This window comes from Zalophus californianus, chromosome 13 (genome assembly GCF_009762305.2).
Source record: "Zalophus californianus isolate mZalCal1 chromosome 13, mZalCal1.pri.v2, whole genome shotgun sequence".
NCBI lineage: Eukaryota > Metazoa > Chordata > Mammalia > Carnivora > Otariidae > Zalophus > Zalophus californianus.
The window spans coordinates 67,162,156-67,183,164 of NC_045607.1; the positions used below are offsets into that span (position 1 = coordinate 67,162,156).

A 21,009-nucleotide genomic window follows, 5' to 3' on the forward strand; every position below is an offset into this window, starting at 1 on the left:
CTAGCTTAGGCAAACAACAAACATTTAGAGACAATCAGAGCTAGAATTTAATATCCGCAAAGGTGTGTTATTGAAACATAATTTTTCTCTCTAAAATCACCCTTATTTCCAGAGATAGCTAAATTAAGACTAATTTGTTTGCAAAACAAGTCCACTTTTAGCAAACTTGGCCTAATTATTTACATAAGCTCAGTAAGAATAGCAATTGGCCTTATAGGTCTTTTAAGATCTGCTTTGCTGGAACTTTTATAAGGAATCTAGATTGAACTTTTAGTCTCCTCTCTAGGCCAGAAGCCAAGCCAAGTACTTGCCATCAGACATGCCTGCAGTACCTGTAGAGGTGGGCGGATTCCTCTTCATGAGGTCCCAAGAGTATCCTGAGGTTCCTGCACAAGCCTGAGAGTGACATTCTTTAGTCACCTGGTAAGGGTGCTGGGAACTCTGTAAGCAAGGTATCAGGCCAACATTTCCAAGGGCCTTTATGGCTCCATGTCTCATAAAGTCAGCCTTAGTTCCTTAAAGCTGTTTGGTCATATCTGAGTCTGTGCATGTCTCTCCAAACATGACATTCCAGTCAAAGCCTTGGTAAAATAACCACTGTTTTCAATGGTGTCCTGTTCCAAGGAGAACAGATTCTTGTTGAACGTATGTAAATGACTATGATTGCCATGGAAGAAAGAATACTTACTGAGACCTTTTGAATGTCAAAAGGTTCAAGTAGAGAGAAAAGTTAAATGCTACAATTTGTTCACAAATTATTCAGATACTTTATCACATTTCTGTAAATCATAGATATCCTAAGAGAAAGTGTCCTTAATCTGGAAGAGCAAACATTGGAGAGCCAGCAATGTTTCAAACAGGAGTCACAAAACTATCATCTTTTTAGTTCTTTTAGTCCCATGTTACTAATTCTTGTTCAGTTTGAATGTAGCTTTTTAGTTAGTTCTGGAAATTTTTACCCATTTCAGTTTTATGATCTTAAAGATATTGAGTCCCTGTATTTGTCCTAAAAAGGACTTTTTTATGAATCTCCTTGAGATGAAACTCGTTTCACAAGAGAATAAGAACAATTATAAATGACAAAAACTCAGAAATGGACATTGCTAATGACCTGATATGGAAGTTCATTATGATGCAATTGACAAGGAAATTCAGTTATTTCTGTGACACATAACACTTCAGTAATCAGAATATTGAGTGATGATGACCTTATCCCAGAATGTAACATAACCAAATAAACAAGCCTAATCAGTCAACGAGATTTCGTTTATGATTTAAATCTTGGGGAAGTTTGTTAAACTCTTAGAAAGTTCTAAAGCACCTGCCTAAATAGGATTAGGGATCACTCAAGACCTGGTAAAGGCAAAACATAGAAACTGGACAAAGAAAAGAGAAAATGACTTTGTTTATACTTTCTAATAAAGAGCAGACCAACAATTCAAGAAAACTTTGTCTTTTTAACTGAGAGAAAGCAGACTTTCAGTCTTATACCGGTGTACTTTAAAATCCATCTACTTCAATCTTAGTCCATCCTGACTACAGCTGAAATTCCTTACCAAAGATTTCCCTTTACAAACCTTCTATAACTTTCCTTTGCATTCAGATTTTGTCCCAAGCCATTTCTTTCCAAACAACCAGCCTTATTTAGGACAAAATTAGCTTCATTTACCTTCAATAAAAATGTGTTTCCATTCCTTACATCTTTCTTACAGACACAGAATTGCTTCCCTTATTTCTGTCAGTCTTAATTCCATTTAACAGAATTTTAACTCTTAGAAATCTTAGTCTCCAGTGAAGATGAAGTAGTAACCAATTGCAAACTGTCACACCAGAATTCTTTGGATGGCAAACTTATGAATCTATTAAGCACAAAGCATATTTGTTTCCAACAAATTTCAATATCTATAGTTTGTTTGCAGTAAGAAGTCAAAAGCACAAACTTACATTCAGCAATCAATGCTTTAGCGCTCCATTCTATTTGGAAAGGACCTAGGTGTCCAATGAATTCAATCCCACTTATCATCCAAGCAAGATTTTGAGGTTTCAGGTTACCAAAGACTTTGAAAGCTATCTTAACAATTACCTATGAAAACTTTGAGACAGACAAGATTAACCGTCATTTTAAGTCATCTTTTTGTTAACAAATTGCAACAGAGATAACATTAGCTTATTTGACCTTCAGTAAATCTTGGCAGAATAAAAGTTGCAATTAGTTTAAATACCAAATTATGTTCCCCCTGGGTCCACTTAAAAGTCAATCAACTTGTTCCCCATTGTTCATTTTTACCTTGGGCACTGGTGGGGACATCTGAAGTGGGCAGTGTATGCAGGCCACACCTAAGGTGGTACAGAAACAGGAGGGGGGCAGACACAGAAGAGGCGAAGTGCAGCCAGAAGGCAGAGAAAAAGGGTTCCCGGTTCTAAAGCTCATCCACTTGGACAGATGAGCAAATGCCATGTTTCTTTCCACCAACAGGTGGAATTAGGCAGTCCATATCAGACTGGAGAAGACAGGGAATTTCCCTGAAACAAAGGGAGTTTGGGCAGCTTGCCTGGGAACATTGTTTAAAGTCCCTGTCCCTAGGTAGGCTAACCACAGTTGGCTCCAGTTATAGCCATTAACCCAGGCAATGAATGAGGGAGATGCCCCCACATCTATTAGGAGGATCAGAGAAAGTCAGCGTACCCTTTGTCTGGGATGACTTGTGTTTCTTCCAGCTACTTGGGTTCTATTAGGAGGAGGCCTGTTTAGATAATTATCAGCCAATAGATCAGGAGGGATCCTTTAAGCGAACTACAACCGGGTGGGTGGTCTCAGCATGTCCTATATTTCCTTCAGAGACCCATACCTGGGGGTCAACATCATCCTTTGTTGGAGGGACACATAAAAGCTCTCCCGGGGCCCGACTCCCTTGTTGGGAAGAGATATCTTAGCTCAGTCTGAAATACAACAAGGGAGTCAGGCTTCCAGGCATGATTAGAAATGAATGAGTGAATATTCTATCTTCCCAGACACAGCAGACAGGTTCCTTCTCCCGAGACACCCTTCACTGTAGCCTTATGAGCAGTGAGGCCCCAGGGATTGGAAAAGAGAGCAGGGTAGGTGGCATCTGTATCCAGAAGGAAACTGATTTTGTTTCCTTCTATCTCCAGTGTAACCCGAGTCTCCTGTGTAGTGATGATCGTCTAGGTGACAGGGGCAGAGAGATCAAGCCCCAGGCCTCTGTCAATCTTATTGGATCCCTTGAGAAGGGGGATGGGCCCCCAGACCTTCATCCAGGAGGACAGTCACTCTTCCTATGGTCTTCTTTGCTATATATAGGACAGGGCTGTGGTGGCTTTTTGGGGGCATTCTTATTTGAAGTGCCCGATTTGCCCGCATTTATAACAGGCACCCGGGTTCCTCGGGTTGACTACAAGTCTTGTCCTTTTAGGGCCGCCACTAGAAAAACAACTTTCTTTTGGCCTCTCCTTTCCTTTTCCCGGGCCTCTTCAGGAGGGCATCTAGGGAGTTGTCCAGACCTATGGTCATCTTTTGCAATTTCCTCCGAATATCAGGAGCCGATTGAGTTACAAACTTATCTTTTAATGTTATTTCTCCCTCTGGAGTATCCGGGACTAGAGAGGGATGTTGTATTAGAGCCTCTCTAAGAAGGTAGAAGGGGGCTTGAAGGCCCCCTGAAGTAGGCCAGCTTGGAATAGTTTAGAGGCTTGGCCCTAGTTCTTAATCCTTCTAAAACACACGCCTGAAAGTGTTTTTGTTTCCAGATTCCCAAGGAAAAATCGTAGTCCCATCTAGGGTCTTCTAGAGGAGCCGCCTGTTTACCAGTTGGCCAAATCTCTTCACCTACTTGTATTCCTTCCCCAAAGGCCGTCAGGTGTTCATTCCCAAGGCCTCCAGCAGCCTGTAGGGCAGCTTGCTTTTCTGTAAAAATCAACATTAATCTTTCCAGTCTAATTCAAACATTTGAGTTACATTTTGAAAGACTTCAATATATTGGTCAGTGTTATCGGTGAATTTGCCCAAATCCCTTTTAATCTGTTTAAAATCTTGCAAAGAGAAGAGTACATGTACTTTAATTGGGATGAATTCACTAGGTATGCCAGTTAATGGACATAACGAGCACACCTTTTTTCATCGCAAGGACTCTTGGTCTCCGGCATCCTGGGTTAAGGAGGGCAAGAAGGCTTAGAAGGTGGCATCAACATAGAAGGAACCTCAGGGAGTGAGTTACTAGGTATTTGCTCTTCTTGGTCATTTATGGAGGCCAGGAGAATGGGGCCCAATTTATAGGACTTACATAAATCTGCCTGCTCTCCCAGAACAAAAAAAGCCTTCACGTGAGGAACTTCCGCCCATTTACCCTCTCTTCTAACTGTATATAGATCCAGCTGTAAGATAGTATTATATTTAATACTTCCCTCTGGGGGCCAAATTTCACCAACCTCCAGGCAACATTGAGGCCAGGCCTGAGAACAGAAAAACTTGATGCATTTCCTTTTAAGCATCTGTGGATCAAAATTTTCCCAGTTTTTCAGGATGCATTCCAAAGGAGTCCCTTCAGAGGATGGTGTGTTTCCCATCTTGCGATCCCAGTAGGAGTGTTACCACATGCCTATTACAGAGAGTTGCTATGAAGGCGTCCTTACATATCAGCTCTCTCTTATAAGCCAACGTGCCCCTCAGCTTGCCTACCCAAGGTGAGAGGAAGTGATCAGGATGGCAGGAGATGCCCTCCTTACCTGCTCCGGTCACCCGATCCCCCTGGTCTCCTCCGGATTTCCCAAAAACTCTGGCCTAATCATGGCGGGCTTAGCAAGGTCAACCGTTTAAACTTTGATATTCTTTTAGAAGGCTAAGAAGGCAAAACAGCTAGGGTCTCTCAAGGGGAGGTGTGTGCTGCTTATGGATGAGTCTTCCCTGGGGTGTGACCCCCAGGGCCGGTCTCCATCCTTTCATGTGTCTTGGAAACCCCATGGTCACCAATGGTGACCGAAGGTCAGGTTCAGAGCGCTGGATTGCCAGTACTGATGTGCCCTCCCTGGATGAACCTTAAACAATGTAGGGAATCCTTTTTAATGGCCTCATTCTTCAGAGCTCTCTTGATTGAGCTCTCATTGTTTGGTCATAGAAATTCCCTTGCATCCCCAGCCCAATGGTGTCTGATCAGTCAGGCTAATTATAAGCCAATTTCAATTACGTTTCCTCACCTTATCCCTTGAGCGCTTTATCTGTCCCTATACCTGACGTCCCATTTGCAAGTACGGCCCTGTTGAGGGGTTCAGGCCCTGAGATTTAGCATCATCATAATTCCATATTCTTTGTTGTTGGAACAAGAAAGTCTCAACTATATGACCCATTAAAGCCCCAGCCACTAATGCAACCGATCCAGGAATTGCCTTTGTAATGGGGTTTGTAATTCCCTTCTTAAAGCCCAAAGTATTCCAAGGAGAGTAAATGTCCAGGAAACACTGGGCAGCCTCCAGCTTGTCACATAAAGAGAGCTCTTATCCTGCTTGCCGATAATTTGGGTTTTAATTCCTGGCTGTGATTAAACCTAAATTGTACCTAACAGAAAAACATATGTCTTACCAGGCAACAAAAAATGAGGAAAATGTTGTTCCTTCTAAATTAAGTTCTTATGAAAGACATTTTAAAAGAAAAAGTCTAGCGGGGAGTCTGCTTCTCCCTCTGACTCTCCCCCCTCTCATGCTCTCTCTCTCTCTCATTCTCTCTCAAATAAATAAATAAAATCTTAAAAAAAAAAAGAAAAAGTCTTATATCTACACCACTCTTCCCCCAGACGACAAGGGTTGGCGGGACCACTTTCAGAACTGTTGAACCCATGACATTCCCAGGTGCTTAGAGAAGGAATTGCCAAGGATAAAAAGCGATTCTAAATCCTGAAATGAATCCCTGATTAAAAGGGCATACTGATCATCGGGGGTTGGAAGGGCCCTACTGTAGGCAAAGTCTCTCAGGTGGGAGGAAGCCATTTAAAAGAAGTCAATGAACAGAAAGCGGAACTGGGTAGGGTTGGGCCAACATTCCCTTCTTTTGAGAAAGGGGGATTGACCAAACCTTTGTCCAGAAGCCTGTCCCGAGACTTAAGACCTCGGCCAGGCTATTTGCCTTTAATGGGCTGACAGGTGCCCTGTTTTGTTGCTTATTAAAAGAAGACATTATCCAAGGTAGAAAGTTCTCCCAGGAAAGAAAAGAGACGAGACTGCTTTTATTCACCCTTCGGTAGGAGTGTTCCTGGGTTTTACACCCAAATCAGCCCTGGTGGCAGGATTACACCACAGGAATCAGCAGGCACTGCAAATCAGGGTTGGTGGGTTTTTGGTTTTGGTTTTTTGCCTCCCCTCGCCCCTGGCGCAAGCTGAGTAACCAGCAGATGTTGCTTTGGGGTGTCGGTGAGGCAGACTGTGTTCAGGGGGCCTACAGTGGGGTTTGTAGCCAGTAGAGACATTGGCTCAGCTTGGACCCCAGTAAGGACAAGTGGGGATGTAGAGTCACAGAGCATGTGGGTCAGTGGATGGAAATTGCTCAGGTGCAGGCTTCTTGCTGGACTCACTGCTTTGCCTTCTTCTCTGAGATGGTCAGTCAGGTGTGGCCACAGGAGCAGGCAGAGGGGAGGCTCAGGAGCACATGGAATTTCTTACACTCGCAGGCTCAGAGAGTCAGACCAGAGGGTGGTCACAACAGGGGGAGCCCATTCAATGCAGGGAAGCAGGAAGGACCCCTGGCAAGGGATCTTATTGGAGACCAGGTGGGGTCCAGCAGGAAAGCTGTGAGGGGGATTCACCAGTGTGTTCAAATGTCACAGGGTCCCAGTTGTGGGGCAGGTAGGAAGTTTGCCTAGGGCCCCCCTTCTCACACTGGTTGCTGGGATAGTGACTCAAACATGGCAGGAACATGGTGACATGATTTTCAAAAGTAAGGGATATATTCTTTTACCAATTCATAAAAAAGTTACATTCTTGGAAATATTAGTATATATTAAACCATATTCTTCCCCAAAACGTCTGAGTTCTATGTAAAATGCAGTTGTCCTAAGCTCAGATAATCATGAACCGGTTTTTCTCCTGTAAAAATGCTCAGCAGGCACTCAGAAATCAGGCGGCCCCAGGAGAATTCCAAGGGCTGGGACATTGTGTGAACACCGGCACAAGCCACACCCACCTCCCCGCAGCTCCCTTCCCATTGTGCACACGGAGAAAGCTGCTACCCTTTGCCAGCATGCCCACCAGGGGGCAGTGTTGCGGCGTGGAGAAGGGCGGTCACAGTCGCACACAGCAACCCGGGGAGGACAGGGAGCCTTCAGCAGAGCTGTGTCTGACAGGTGAGCTTGCTGGGTGGTCGGTGGAGGAAGCCACAGTGGCCCAGCGGGAAGAGAGCAGCAGGGAACCCCCCTCCCCGGGTTTGCACGTGGACGCAGTGTCTGCCAGGCCTGAGGTCACAGGAGACTCAGAGCAGACAGTTCCCTCTGAGAGGCTCCTGCAGGGTCCCCCTGAGTCTTGTCATTTCCAGGGCACCTCTTTATTGAGCATCTCCCTGCCAGGTGCTGGGGACACCGTCTCTCCCCGCAGTTGGCTCCCAGTCGGGAGGGGGAGAGCGTCCCACATCACCCTACAGTCTGGTGGGGTCACAATGGAGAACCCCACCTGGGCCAGAGCCTCCGGGGGAGGAATGTTCCCGGAGGGATCCCAGCAGGAGGGGTCCCCTGGATGCATGGAAGTCAACAGGTTGGAGCAGTGGGACCATCCTGGGTCACAGAAGGAATCCCCCTGAGACTGCACCCCACAGCTCCAGTGGGCCCCTGTTTTGGAGCCAGGAGAAAGCTGGGGGTGGAAAATGAGGCTGCTTGTGAGGCCAGATGGAGCCAGGGGGTGGGAGTGATGCACCACTGTGCAGCCTCGAGGTGGCATCTCTGCGTGCACAGAGCACCTGCCCACACCATCCAAAGCACTCTTGTTATGTTTGGTGTCAGCGCTCACATGTCTGTGTGTCCTCAGGACGCGGATCTGGGCCGGGTCTAGACCTTCTTGTTCCCTGCACTATGCTTAGCCCACGGGTTGCTCCATAAATGTCTGCTGATGAGCGAGTGAGTGAGTGAATCTGTGACTTCTCCTGCTTCTCCCTGTAGGGCTGAGAGAGAGGACGGCCCCGCCGCAGCATTTGTGTTGATATGTGTGGTGAGGCCCTCTTTCTGGGCATCCGGTACCGTCACGGTGTCGTGAGGGAACCAGACCCTTCCACACAGAGAGGAGCAGGTACTCCTGGCCAGTCGGACAGGCTGGCCCTGTTTCCCTTTTAAATTGATGGCCTCACAGAAGTTTCTCCACTCCCTTCCTTATGCACCAAAATGCTGTGGACCTGGGCACACCCTTGGCGATGGAGAACAGACAGGCGCTTGCCAGGACTGGCAGGAAAGGAGGAGTGACTGCGGATGGCTGCGGGGCTTCCTCAGGTGATGGAAATGCTCCAGAACGAGAGAGCCCGGCTGGTGGCACACACTGTACATGTAGTCACGCCTCGGAGCTTCGGTCCACTTTAAAATGGCTAAAACAGGGAATTGTATGTTATGTGCACTTTATAGGAATTTTTAAAAAGATTTTATTTATTTATCTGACAGAGAGAGCACAATCAGGATCAGGCAGAATGGCAGGCAGAGGCAGAGGGAGAAGCAGACTCCCCGCCGAGCAGGGAGCCCCATGCGGCACTCGATCCCAGGATCCCGGGATCATGACCTGAGCCAAAGGCAGCCGCTTAACTGACTGAGCCACCCAGGCGCCCCTATATGAATTATTTTTTGATTCAATGGGACATAGCCACAACATGGGTAACAATCCCAGACCAGGGTACAGACTTCCAGAAACAAAACAAATCAATCCTGGAGATGTGATGTACAGCATGGGGACTACAGTTAATGATTCCGTACCACGTATTTGAAGGTTGCTAAGAGCATCGGGCTTGGAAGTTCTCATCAGGGGCAGTGGTGCTGGGAGCCTCGCGGGCGCGGCGCCGTTCCTCGCAGTTGGCGGCAGCACAGCGCGGAGCGCACATCGCGCCTTAGCAGCCGCAGCGGAGGCGCCCCCGCCCTCACAGCCCCTGCGCTTGTGCCGCCACCCTCGCTCGCTCTGCTCTTCTTCCCTTTGCTGGCACCAGGGCTGATCAGCTGACCGACGAACAGATTGCTGAGTTCAAGGAAGCTTTCTCCCTATTTGACAAAGATGGCGATGGCACCATCACAACAAAGGAACTTGGAACTGTCATGAGGTCACTGGGTCAGAACCCAACAGAAGCAGAGTTGCAGGATATGATCAACGAGGTGGATGCTGACGGAAATGGCATCATCGACTTCCCAGAATTTTTGACGATGATGGCTAGAAAAATGAAAGATACAGACAGTGAAGAAGAAATTCGCGAGGCATTCCGAGTCTTTTTTTAAAAAATTTTTATTGTTATGTTAATCACTATATATTACATCATTAGTTTTTGATGTAGTGTTCCATGATTCATTGTTTGTTCATAACACCCAGTGCTCCATGCAGAATGTGCCCTCTTTAATACCCATCACCAGGCTAACCCATCCCCCTACCCTCCTCCCCTCTAGAACCCTCAGTTTGTTTTTCAGAGTCCATCATCTCTCCTGGTTCGTCTCCCCCTCTGACTTACTCCCCTTCATTCTTCCCCTCCTGCTATCTTCTTTTTCTTTTTTGTTTCAGAAGTACAGATCTGTGATTCAACAGTCTTGCACAATTCACAGCGCTCACCGTAGCACATACCCTACCCAATGTCTATCACCCAGCCACCCCATCCCTCCCACCCCCCACCACTCCAGCAACCCTCAGTTTGTTTCATGAGATTAAGAATTCCTCATATCAGTGAGGTCATATGATACATGTCTTTCTCTGATTGACTTATTTCACTCAGCATAACACTCTCCAGTTCCATCCACGTCGTTGCAAATGGCAAGATCTCATTCCTTTTGATGGCTGCATAATATTCCATTGTGTATATATACCACATCTTTATCCACTCATCTGTCAATGGACATCTTGGCTCTTTCCACAGTTTGGCTATTGTGGACATTGCTGCTATAAACATTGGGGTGCACGTACCCCTTCGGGTCCCTACATTTGTATCTTTGTGGTAAATACCCAGTAGTGCAATTGCTGGATCAAATGGTAGCTCTAATTTCAACTGTTTGAGGAACCTCCATACTGTTTTCCAGAGTGGTTGCACCAGCTTGCATTCCCACCAACAGTGTAGGAGGGTTCCCCTTTCTCCCCATCCCCACCAACATCTGTCGTTTCCTGACTTGAATTTTAGCCATTCTGACTGGTGTGAGGTGGTATCTCATTGAGGTTGTGATTTGGATTTCCCTGACGCCGAGCGATGTTGAGCACTTTTTCATGTGTCTGTTGGCCATTTGGATGTCTTCTTTGGAAAAATGTCTGTTCATGTCTTCTGCCCATTTCTTGATTGGATTATTTGTTCTTTGGGTGTTGAGTTTGATAAGTTCTTTATAGATTTTGGATACTAGCCCTTTATCTGATATGTCATTTGCAAATATTTTCTCCCATTCTGTCGGTTGTCTTTTGGTTTTGTGGACTGTTTCTTTTGCTGCGCAAAAGCTTTTTATCTTGATGAAATCCCAATAGTTCATTTTTGCCCTGGCTTCCCGTGCCTTTGGCAATGTTTCTAGGAAGAAGTTGCTGCGGCTGAGGTCGAAGAGGTTGCTGCCTGTGTTCTCCTGTAGGATTTTGAAGGACTCCTGTCTCACGTTTAGGTCTTTCAACCATTTGGAGTCTATTTTTGTGTGTGGTGTAAGGAAATGGTCCAGTTTCATTCTTCTGCATGTGGCCGTCCAATTTTCCCAACACCATTTGTTGAAGAGACTGTCTTTTTTCCATTGGACATTCTTCCCTGCTTTGTCAAAGATGAGTTGACCATAGAGTTGAGGGTCCATTTCTGGGCTCTCGATTCTGTTCCATTGTGTCTGTTTTTGTGCCAGTACCATACTGTCTTGATGATGACAGCTTTGCAATAGAGCTGGAAGTCCGGAATTGTGATGCCGCCAGCTTTGCTTTTCTTTTTCAATATTCCTCTGGCTGTTCGGGGTCTCTTCTGGTTCCATACAAATTTTAGGATTATTTGTTCCATTTCTTTGAAAAAAGTGGATGGTATTTTGATGGGGATTGCATTGAATGTGTAGAGTGCTCTAGGTAGCATTGACATCTTCACAATGTTTGTTCTCCCAATCCATGAGCATGGAAGGTTTTTCCATTTCTTTGTGTCTTCTTCAATTTCTTTCATGAGTATTTCATAGTTTTCTGAGTACAGATCCTTTGCCTCTTTGGTTAAATTTATTCCTAGGTATCTTATGGTTTTGGGTGCAATTGTAAATGGGATCGACTCCTTGATTTGTCTCTCTTCTGTCTTGTTGTTGGTGTATAGGAATGCCACTGATTTCTGTGCATTGATTTTATAGCCTGCTACTTGACTGAATTCCTGTATGAGTTCTAGCAGTTTTGGGGTGGAGTCTTTTGGGTTTTCCACATACAGTATCATATCATCTGCTAAGAGTGAGAGTTTGACTTCCTCTTGGCTGATTTGGATGCCTTTGATTTCTTTTTGTTGTCTGATTGCTGTGGCTAGGACTTCTAATACTATGTTGAATAGCAGTGGTGAGAGTGGACATCCCTGCCGCGTTCCTGACCTTAGGGGAAAAGCTCTCAGCTTTTCCCCATTGAGAATGATATTCGCTGTAGGTTTTTCATAGATGGCTTTTATGATATTGAGGTATGTACCCTCTATCCCTATACTCTGGAGAGTTTTGATCAAGAAAGGATGCTGTACTTTGTCAAATGCTTTTTCTGCATCTATTGAGAGGATCATATGATTCTTGTTCTTTCTTTTGTTAATGTATTGTATCACATTGATTGATTTGCGGATGTTGAACCAGCCTTGCAGCCCAGGGATAAAGGGCATTCCGAGTCTTTGACAAGGATGGCAGAGGTTACATCAGCGCGGGGGAGCTACGTCATGTCATGACCAACTTAGGAGAAAAACTAACAGATGAAGAAGTAGATGAAATGATCAGAGAAGCAGATATTGATCGAGATGGGCAAGTCAACTATGAAGAATTCGTATAGATGATGACTGCAAAATGAAGGCCTACTTTCAACTCCTTTCCCCCCTTCTAGAAGAATCAAATTGAATCTTTTACTTACCTCTTGCAAAAAAAAAAAGTTCATTTACTCATTCTGTTTCTATATAGCAAAAATGAATGTCAAAAGTACCTTCTGTCCTCACACACAAAATCTGCATGTATTGGTTGGTGGTCCTGTCCCCTAAAGATCAAGCTACACATCAGTTTTATGATATAAATACTTGTACTACCTTAATGATAAGGAAGCACCTAATGGACTCCTTGCAGTTCCATTTGCTCATGATTAATACACTGTTTGGGCTAGCCAGTTTTTCATGCATGCAGCTTGACAATTGAGCAGTCAGGCATTTGTATTAAAAACAAAAAATGAAAAAAACAAATTTAAAACTTCTTCAAATGGGTTCTAGTTCAATTTGTTAGTATAAATTGTCATAGCTGGTTTACTGAAAACAAAACATTTAAAATTGGTTTACCTCAGGATACTGTGCAGAAAAATGGGTGAAGGATAAATGTCTAGACGCAGCCGCACTTAGCAGGACGGCCCTCTTGTACTTCTGGCGCCCCCACCCATGGTGACCATGACACTCATCCTGGTGGCATGCCGCGTGTGTTGGTTTAGCATTGTCCCGTGTTGTCCTAGAGCGAAATGGGTGTCAGGCTGTCACCATTCACACAATTTTTTTTTTTTAAAGAAACCTTTACCAAGGGAGCGTCTTGGGACTCTCTGCTTTTAAAACCTCCTGAACCATGACTTGGAGCCAGGAGAGTAGGTTGTGGCTGTGGACTTCAGCACAAGCATCAACATTGCTGATCAAGAAATTACAATTTATGTCCATTCCAACTTAAAAAAAAAGAAGTTCTCATCACAAGAAAAGAAAATTTGTAAGTATGTGTGGTGACAGATGTGAACTACACTTATCGTGGTGATCGTTTCACAATATATACAAATACTGAACAATTATACTGCATATCTGAAACCAACATAATGTTATATGTCAATTATACCACCCCAAAAAAGGTAAAAAGAATTGCAGAGCAGGAAGGAAGCAGCCAGGGATTCCAAACATGAGAATGACCATCGACAGTTTGCTCAGGGCCTGCTCTTTTCCTGTGAGTAACACAGGTTCTGTCATCTGTGTTCAGGATACGCACTGAGCACTCTTCCTCCATCAACTGCGCCCCACGCAGAACCTCCAATCCAGAATCAAACTGAAGCTGTTTGGCCACTTGGGCTCTGGGAAAACCACCCTGGTGGAGTCTCTCAAGTGTGGGCTGCTGAGAAGTTTCTTCAGGAGACGCCGGCCCAGACTCTCCTCCACCAACTGCACCAGGTTCCCGGCCTCTCCCCTGGCATCCAAGCCCGCAGGTAGGCGCCCCCGCCCCGGGCCCTGTCTCTCCGCGAGGTGCTGGCTTTTGTGCTGGCCTGTGTCAAGGTCTAGGATGAGTGGTGGCTTTGTGTTGGGTTTTGGCTGTGTTGACCTGATCTCACTGCCCTGTTGGCTTTAGGTGTCTAGCCCAGCTGTGGGCCCTGTGTCCACCCCCTTCTTGGTCTGCACTCGCAGATCGCCCAGCAATAGCAAGGCCAGGGCCTCACCGAAATCACGGTCACAGTGGCAAAGCTCCAAATGGCAAATGTGCCAATCCAACACAATGGTGTCGTGTTCTACTGGGGGACTCAGCCCTTGGAGACACAACGAGCTTGGACGAGCACAGGTTCCAGATTGCACAGACCCAATATTGGTCCCAGGATGGGCCCTTCCACTTAGGCTTTCTTCTTGGAAGAAAGAAGCTGGGCTCACCCAGTACCTCGAGAGCAGAGATTAGCAAAATTGGGTTCCCGTGGAAGCACCATCCCTGTGCATCTCAGTGTTGGTTGGCGGTTTTGGAAGGCTCCTTAATGATATCATGGTTGGTCCATCCACTCACATGGAGCCTGACCAGAAGGTGGCTTTGCTGTCTTCCCCCTCCTTCTGCAGAAACGACTATGGGTGGATTCCCACGCAGACCTGCAGGGTTGCCTGTGGATGCCTGAGAAGCACCCACAGGAAGCACTAGGGAATTGTGCCACCTGAGATGTTATTTCTCCTAAATGCTCTCTAGTGAGGGAATTCCACTTTGCACAGGTAAGAATAGAGGCCTTCATTTAAATAAGGAATTAAAAACAAAAAAGGAATAGAGGTCTTCAAAGAGTTTCCCACACAGTGTCAATTTTGTTTGGGCTGAGGGGGCACCCGGCTGGAGGCAGCACCATGTGGAGCCTGCCAGTCCAGAGCGGCCGGCTCACCGGTCACCTCCTGCTGCTCCCGGAACAGTATTAAGGCGGTCCTCAGGAAAGCAGACCATGGCGCATAGGAGATGCCATGAGAGCCTCCCCGGGGAGATGGGGTTGGGAGGGGTAGGATGGATGGGGTAGCCGTGGGCTCCAGGGAAGGAGGGCTGGTTCCAAACACAGCCACACGGTCACTGCCCTGTGGCTCTGCCAGGGCCTGTGGGGCCGTGCTCTGCTCCCGCCCACGCCACAGCTCTGGTCCCGCTGAGCCCCGCGAGAATGGCCCGGACCGGCTCCTTTCCCGGGACAGATGCCCCTGGCGGCACGTTTCTATCACTCTGACAGCAGGCCCTGGTTGTGCCTTAGACATAGGCCCATGGCCCTGTCGTCTCCTGAAAATGCAGGACGAGAAGGGCTGAGCCACCGGGCAGGACACAGGAGCTGGGGGGCCCGTGTGGACGCTGGCTGCCTCCGTGTGCAGCCGCTCCGGGCCGGGGGGCAGGGGTACCCCCCCCCGGCTTGTCCTGCGGCCACACACATCCGCGCTCTGTGGCCAGTGGAGGGTCGTGGCTGGCGCACTGTGGGGCTGCAGCAGGAAGGACATGCCCGGAGCAGAGGGGGAGCGGGTGTCCAGGGGGAGCGCTGCAGGGGAGGCGGACTGCTGTCCCCAGAGAGGAGCTCAGGGGCAGGGGTGGCCCCTCCACCGGGCCTGCCGCTTGTCACCACTAGGGGTCGGCAGTCAGCAAAATCCACGATTTGCCGCTATGATTTCAGGGTCTCCCTGTGAAATTATTGTTTTTATGAGACTGAACACGCGCTCTGTCCTAATGAGAACTCCATGAGGTTCGGGAATGCCTGCCATTTATCAGATCCCGTCAGCTCTCCCTGGACAAGCTGACCTGCTACTGGGTAGAATCCTTTTGTGCACAGCAGATCATTTTCACATTTAGATCCTGGTTCCATAACTTCGTACACTTGAAGTCTAACAAGATGAAGGAAAACCAGTCTCCTTGCATTGATTTTAAATTGTGATAGAGTATTAAGTTGATATGAGGGAACATGTCCTAATTCTTCTCTCTTGGGAAGCATGTACTTTTAATGTTATATTACGTGTGTATATGTGTGTATATATATGGAGTCATATATATACATATATATGAATACAGGTATTTTTACTTAATCTATACAATGTAGTAAAAAGATGTTGGTTTTTCTTTCCTGTTCTCTTTTTTTTCTTTTCCCCTTTTTTTAAATATAAATAAACTATTGCTTGTTGCATTCGATTATTGGTCTTTCATTCAAAAGGAATCCTTTTTCTCTGCTTTGTTTTCACCCCTCAATACCACACAGAGCAGGGTAAACCACGCTGAAGTCCAGAAAGTCCTTGAACCTGAACCCCCGTATGGAAACACCAGCTTATTTGGGGGGTGTTATCACTAAAATTGGGAATGGTACAGGGAAATGGGAAGAGCCTAGAGGGTTTTCACATTTGTTCTCAGCTGAAGAAGGGAGCCCCTTCCGTTGTCCTTGCGTGACCCAAACACACATGGAATCTTGGAGGCCCCGCATGTGCGGGCACCCGGGGAGCTTTCTCTGTCTGTACAGACGTGCGGGGAATGGCCTGCAGGAGCTAGAGCAAACCTACGCTATTCCCTGTCCGGATTAGGGAACAGAGACATAAGGTGGAATAGCAGGTCATTGCTGTTTTTGTAGTTCACTGAACTATCAAAGTTGCCTTGTGGCCCCTAAGGCGTCTGTTAACTCTGTGGTTTCCTGGAACAGAAATGGAAATTCTTTGTTGCATTCTAGAAATACTTCATATTGAAACTATTGTAGAATTGCTTTTCTTTTTTAAATATCCTACATGGTAGGCCAATCAGCTCAAGTTGTTACAATGCTAGGAACTATGAATTAAGTAGATAGCATGAAAACATCATTTTTCAAGAGGGGAAAGCCAACTTAGCCTCAAGTGGGAAATTTTTTTTTAAAGATTTTATTTATTTATTTGACAGAGAGAGACACAGCAAGAGAGGGAACACAAGCAGGGGGAGTGGGAGAGGGAGAAGCAGGCTTCCCACAGAGCAGGGAGCCCAATGCGGGGCTCAATCCCAGGACCCTGGGACCATGACCTGAGCTGAAGGCAGACGCTTAATGACTGAGCCACTCAGGCGCCCCTCAAGTGGGAAATTTCTTGCCCAAAATATCAGTCTCTAAACTATATGGCTAAGATTGTTCCAGTGTCATTATTGATAGATTATTGATGAGTTTATAGAAAGGATTTTGAATGGGTATGGTTCCTGTGTAAATGGGACCCTATTTGAAGGTAACTAAAGGGATAAGATGGAACATGATAATGTGGTGAGTGTCCTAGGGTTGCTCTGGGCAGATTTGGGCTGGACTGTGAGTTTGGTTTTTCTATCTAAAATAAAAAGCCTTCTCATCACTGACAAAAGCAGAAACAGGTACTAAGCATTAGCCTCACGCTGAGGCTATCAGTCACTAGAATGATTCTGGAAGAACATGATATTATCAGCATCACATGCCCATGAGCTCAATGTTCCAGAGCTGTGCGTCCCCCCCATTTTTATTTTTTATTTTAATTTTTAAATTTTTTAAATTTTTTGATATAATGTTCAATGATTCATTAGTTGAATATAACACCCGGTGCTCATCATATCAGTGCTGTGTCATTGCGAGTAGATTTTTTTACAACTCCTCCACGTGTGTGGGATCTTATCCAGAGAAGGCAAAAGCCAAGGTTCTAAGTAATGAAGAATATCAACACCAACAGTCCTGCAAGTATTGGAAATGGTTGGAAATGGCAAGAGGAACGCCCCGTGGGCTAGAGCCCGAGCAGGTGGAGGAGTCTGTCTGGGCAGGTCAGCAGTGCGCTCCATTTCTTCAGATTCTGGGTTTGGATAATGGCCTTAATTCTCCCCTCCCAGGTTCAGTATGGTTGTCATAATGCTTACTGAGTTTCAGTTCTTCTGGTCTTGGAGTATTACCCACCAAAGAGCTGACAAGCTCATCTCTCAAAGAGGCATAAATAAATATCAGCCAATCCATCTTCCCCAAATATGTATGAGAAAGGGAGGAGTATACTAATTCCATGTTACAGAACAAAAAACTTGAGGCATGAGAAATGTTTCCATATATTGCCTATATGGGAGAATCTAGATTCTATTTTCTTTTATTTGAGGTATATTTTAAAAGATTTGTTTATTTTTAGAGAGAAAGAGAGCAGGAGGAGGGGCAGAGGGAGAGAGAGAATCTTAAGCAGACTCCGCGCCCAGTGCAGAGCCTGATGTGGGGCTCAATCTCGGGATCCTGAGATCACCACCCGAGCTGGAACCAGGGGTCCGATGCTTAACTGTGCCACCTAGTTGCCCCGAGGTATACTTTTAAATTAAATTGAAGTAGGATGCCTCTCTCTCACATGTAGGTAAGTTTTGATAAATGTATTTTAGTGACTGTGCGGGCCACCCAAAATGTGCCATGTTAGCATATTGATTACATAGGGGAGGAAAATTCTTCTCTACCCTCAGGATCTAAAGCTGGACTAAGAATTAAACTGACATGAGACAGAGTAACAGGAGAAAAAAGGTGGTTTTATTACCTGCACACAGAGGCCCAATAATAAAATTGTGACCTAAAGAAATGACCAAAGCAGGCAGTTTTTATACTTTATAGACAGGGATACAATGGATCTGTGGGGAATTGACAGGACCGGAAAAACCTAACTCCGGGAGCTTCACTCAGGAAGGAATTCTGCACAGAACGTGGGCTGGGAGGGACATGAGGAAAAAATAGCAGGATGGTTAACCCAGCCTTCTGGGCTCTGAAGCTCCCGTCTCCGGTGACGAGAATGTCTCTGTCTCTGGGTACAGGGAGGGCACCTTCCACAGGGAGAGTTCTTGCCTGCTCTCGGGGGGACGGGGGGAGGGGGTGAGTGTCCTTCTTGTACTAGTTTGTCTGTTAAGAAACTTTATTTAAAATAGTTCGCCAAAGTGGCATATTTTGGGGCGGTTATCCTTGGCTCCTTCAGTTTCTTCTGAAACTTCCCTGAAGTTTCACACATTCAAGTTGAGCTGGTACTGTTCTGCTTCTCAAACCAGTCTCTGTTCTGACAGCAGGTCAGTTCAGTTAAACTCACTTCAGGAGGTAGTGATGCAGGTGTGTTCTCAACGTTAGGCATATTGTTTAAATAACCAGGTTACAAATAAGAGGCATTTCTATGAAACAAAAGAAAAGCAATGGTTAATGACTGAATCAAATCATAAATCCGTTTCTGAGGGTGCCAGTCAAGAAGGCTTCTCAATGTCAGGCTGGAAGCTTCTTCATAGAATGACAGCAGATAGTGGTGATCTGACAAATTTCCTGGTTTGTAGTTCGAGTGTCTCTGATGATCTTTTTGAGGGGCCCCCAGAGGAACAGGCATGCAGGTGGTCTACATGAGTTGTGGTGGTGGTTTCTCTGAAGTGTCCATCAAGGTGTTTTTATTCAGCTTGTGGGGCTTCAGGAAAAAGCAGTTTTAGTTATCAAATGATTCCAAGTCAAGAGGATGGAAAGAAATTGAAAATCTTAGTTTGGAGAGTTGTAGCCAGGCTTTGGCAGAAACTAGAAGAAATCAGGATCCAGTTCAGTTTATAATGAACTATATTCGGATCTAATATCTATAAAGCCGTGTTGTTGAAGCATAACTTTTCTCCCTATAATCACCCTCACCAAAAATAGCCAAATCAAGACTAATTTGTTTGCAAAATAACTCTAGTTTCCAAAAACTTAGTCTGATTATTTATATAAGTGCAGTAAGAATAGTGATTGATCGTATAGGCTCTTTTATTTATTTTTTTAAAAGATTTTATTTATTTATTTGACAGAGAGAGGCACAGCGAGAGAGGGAACACAGCAGGGGGAGTGGGAGAGGGAGAAGCAGGCTTCCCGCAGAGCGGGGATCCCGACGCGGGGCTCGATCCCAGGACCCCGGGACCATGACCTGAGCCGAAGGCAGATGCTTAATGACTGAGCTACCCAGGCGCCCTAGGCTCTTTTAAATATGCTTTGCTGAAACTTTTTATAAGGAATCTCTAGATTGAACTTTTAGTTCTCAAAACTAGAAGCCGCACCAAATACTTGCCATCAGATTTTGCCTGCAATACCTATAGATTTGGGTGAATTCTTGTTTTCTCGTGGTCCCCCAAATATCCTGAGGTTCCTGCACCTGTCAGGAAGTCATCTTCTTTACTTACCTGGTAAGGCTATTAGGATCTCTGTAAGCAAGTTATATGGCTGTTTTTCTGTTTGTTATTTGTTTTTGTTTTGTTAAAGAGCCTCATTGGCTCTATGAAGTCAACCTTAGTTCCTTGAAGCTGTGTGGTCATATTTTAGTATACACATGCCTCTCTCAAATAGGACATCCCAATCAAAGCCTTGGTAACATAATCAGGATTTTCAATTGTGTCCTGTTACAAGGTGAAAAGATTCTTATTGAACTTATGGAAATGAATATGTTGTCATGAAATATAAGAATACTCACTGAGAATTTTTGAATTCTGGAGGGAATTCAAAAATTCCCAGGCACTCATAGAACACTTATTAAATAACATATATTTACACAAATATAATCTAAGAGGGTTTAGTATCACTTATTTGACAATGCTTCCCAAGAAATTTAACATAACAAATAAGAATAATTAATGTAATTTCTCACAAAATCTTTGAAATGCTCCAGGGCCCTCTAGAAAGTTTCAGTTAGATTGTGGTCAAAAGAATTTAGTTTAGAATTTGTTTGGAGAAGTATTTCAAGATATATGAAAAGATTTGAACACCTCATTAACTGCGACCACTGATCATTATGAAACAATACTTATCTTTTCAACCCAAGTGACAAAGATTTTAAAGGCAAATACAGAAGGTTATATGATTGTGAACAAAACTTAGTTCTTTTAATACTAAGAAGATTCAGTTTTCTTGAATAATCAAAGATCTGAATGGGGCAAAACACAGATACGTTGTTTTTCTAGACAGATTACATTAAGGGTAAAGAAAAACTTTGTTCACAATTTCTTATAAAAAGCAAACCAATAATCTAAGAAAAATGTTTTTTCCTTTTATCAGAGAAAAACTAAGTTCTAGTTTTGCACCAATGTACTTTTGATATTAAAATTCATTTTTAGGGGCACCTGGGTGGCTCAGTCGGTTAAGTGTCTGCCTTCGGCTCAGGTGATGATCTCAGGGTCCTGGGATGGAGCCCCGCATACAGCTCCCTGCATACAGCAAACAAAAATGAGCAGGGAGTCTGCTTCTCCCTCCGTCCCTCCCCACCACTCATGCTTGTGCTGTCTCTCTGTCTCTCTCTGAAATAAATAAATAAAATCTCAAAAAAATTCTTTAAAAAATAAATAAAAAACAAAACTCATTTTTAAATACATTCGTTCTAGTTTTAGTCATTAGTGACCACACATAAAATTCTTTTCAAAGGTTCTCTTTATTTTTAAAAAAGATTTTATTTATTTATTTGACAGAGAGAGACACAGTGAGAGAGGGAACATAAGCAGA

General features: G+C 45.0%; 1 protein-coding gene across 1 annotated transcript; it reads left to right on the forward strand.

Annotated features, from left to right (window-relative positions):
* Nucleotides 1-9,199: 9,199 nt before the first annotated feature.
* LOC118356210 (calmodulin-A-like) lies at nucleotides 9,200-12,261 on the forward strand. The gene is made up of 2 exons (XM_035723695.1): nucleotides 9,200-9,433; nucleotides 11,997-12,261. The coding sequence occupies exons 1-2, from the start codon at nucleotides 9,279-9,281 to the stop codon at nucleotides 12,163-12,165; spliced, it is 324 nt and encodes a 107-aa protein (XP_035579588.1). The 5' UTR covers nucleotides 9,200-9,278; the 3' UTR covers nucleotides 12,166-12,261.
* Nucleotides 12,262-21,009: the final 8,748 nt, after the last annotated feature.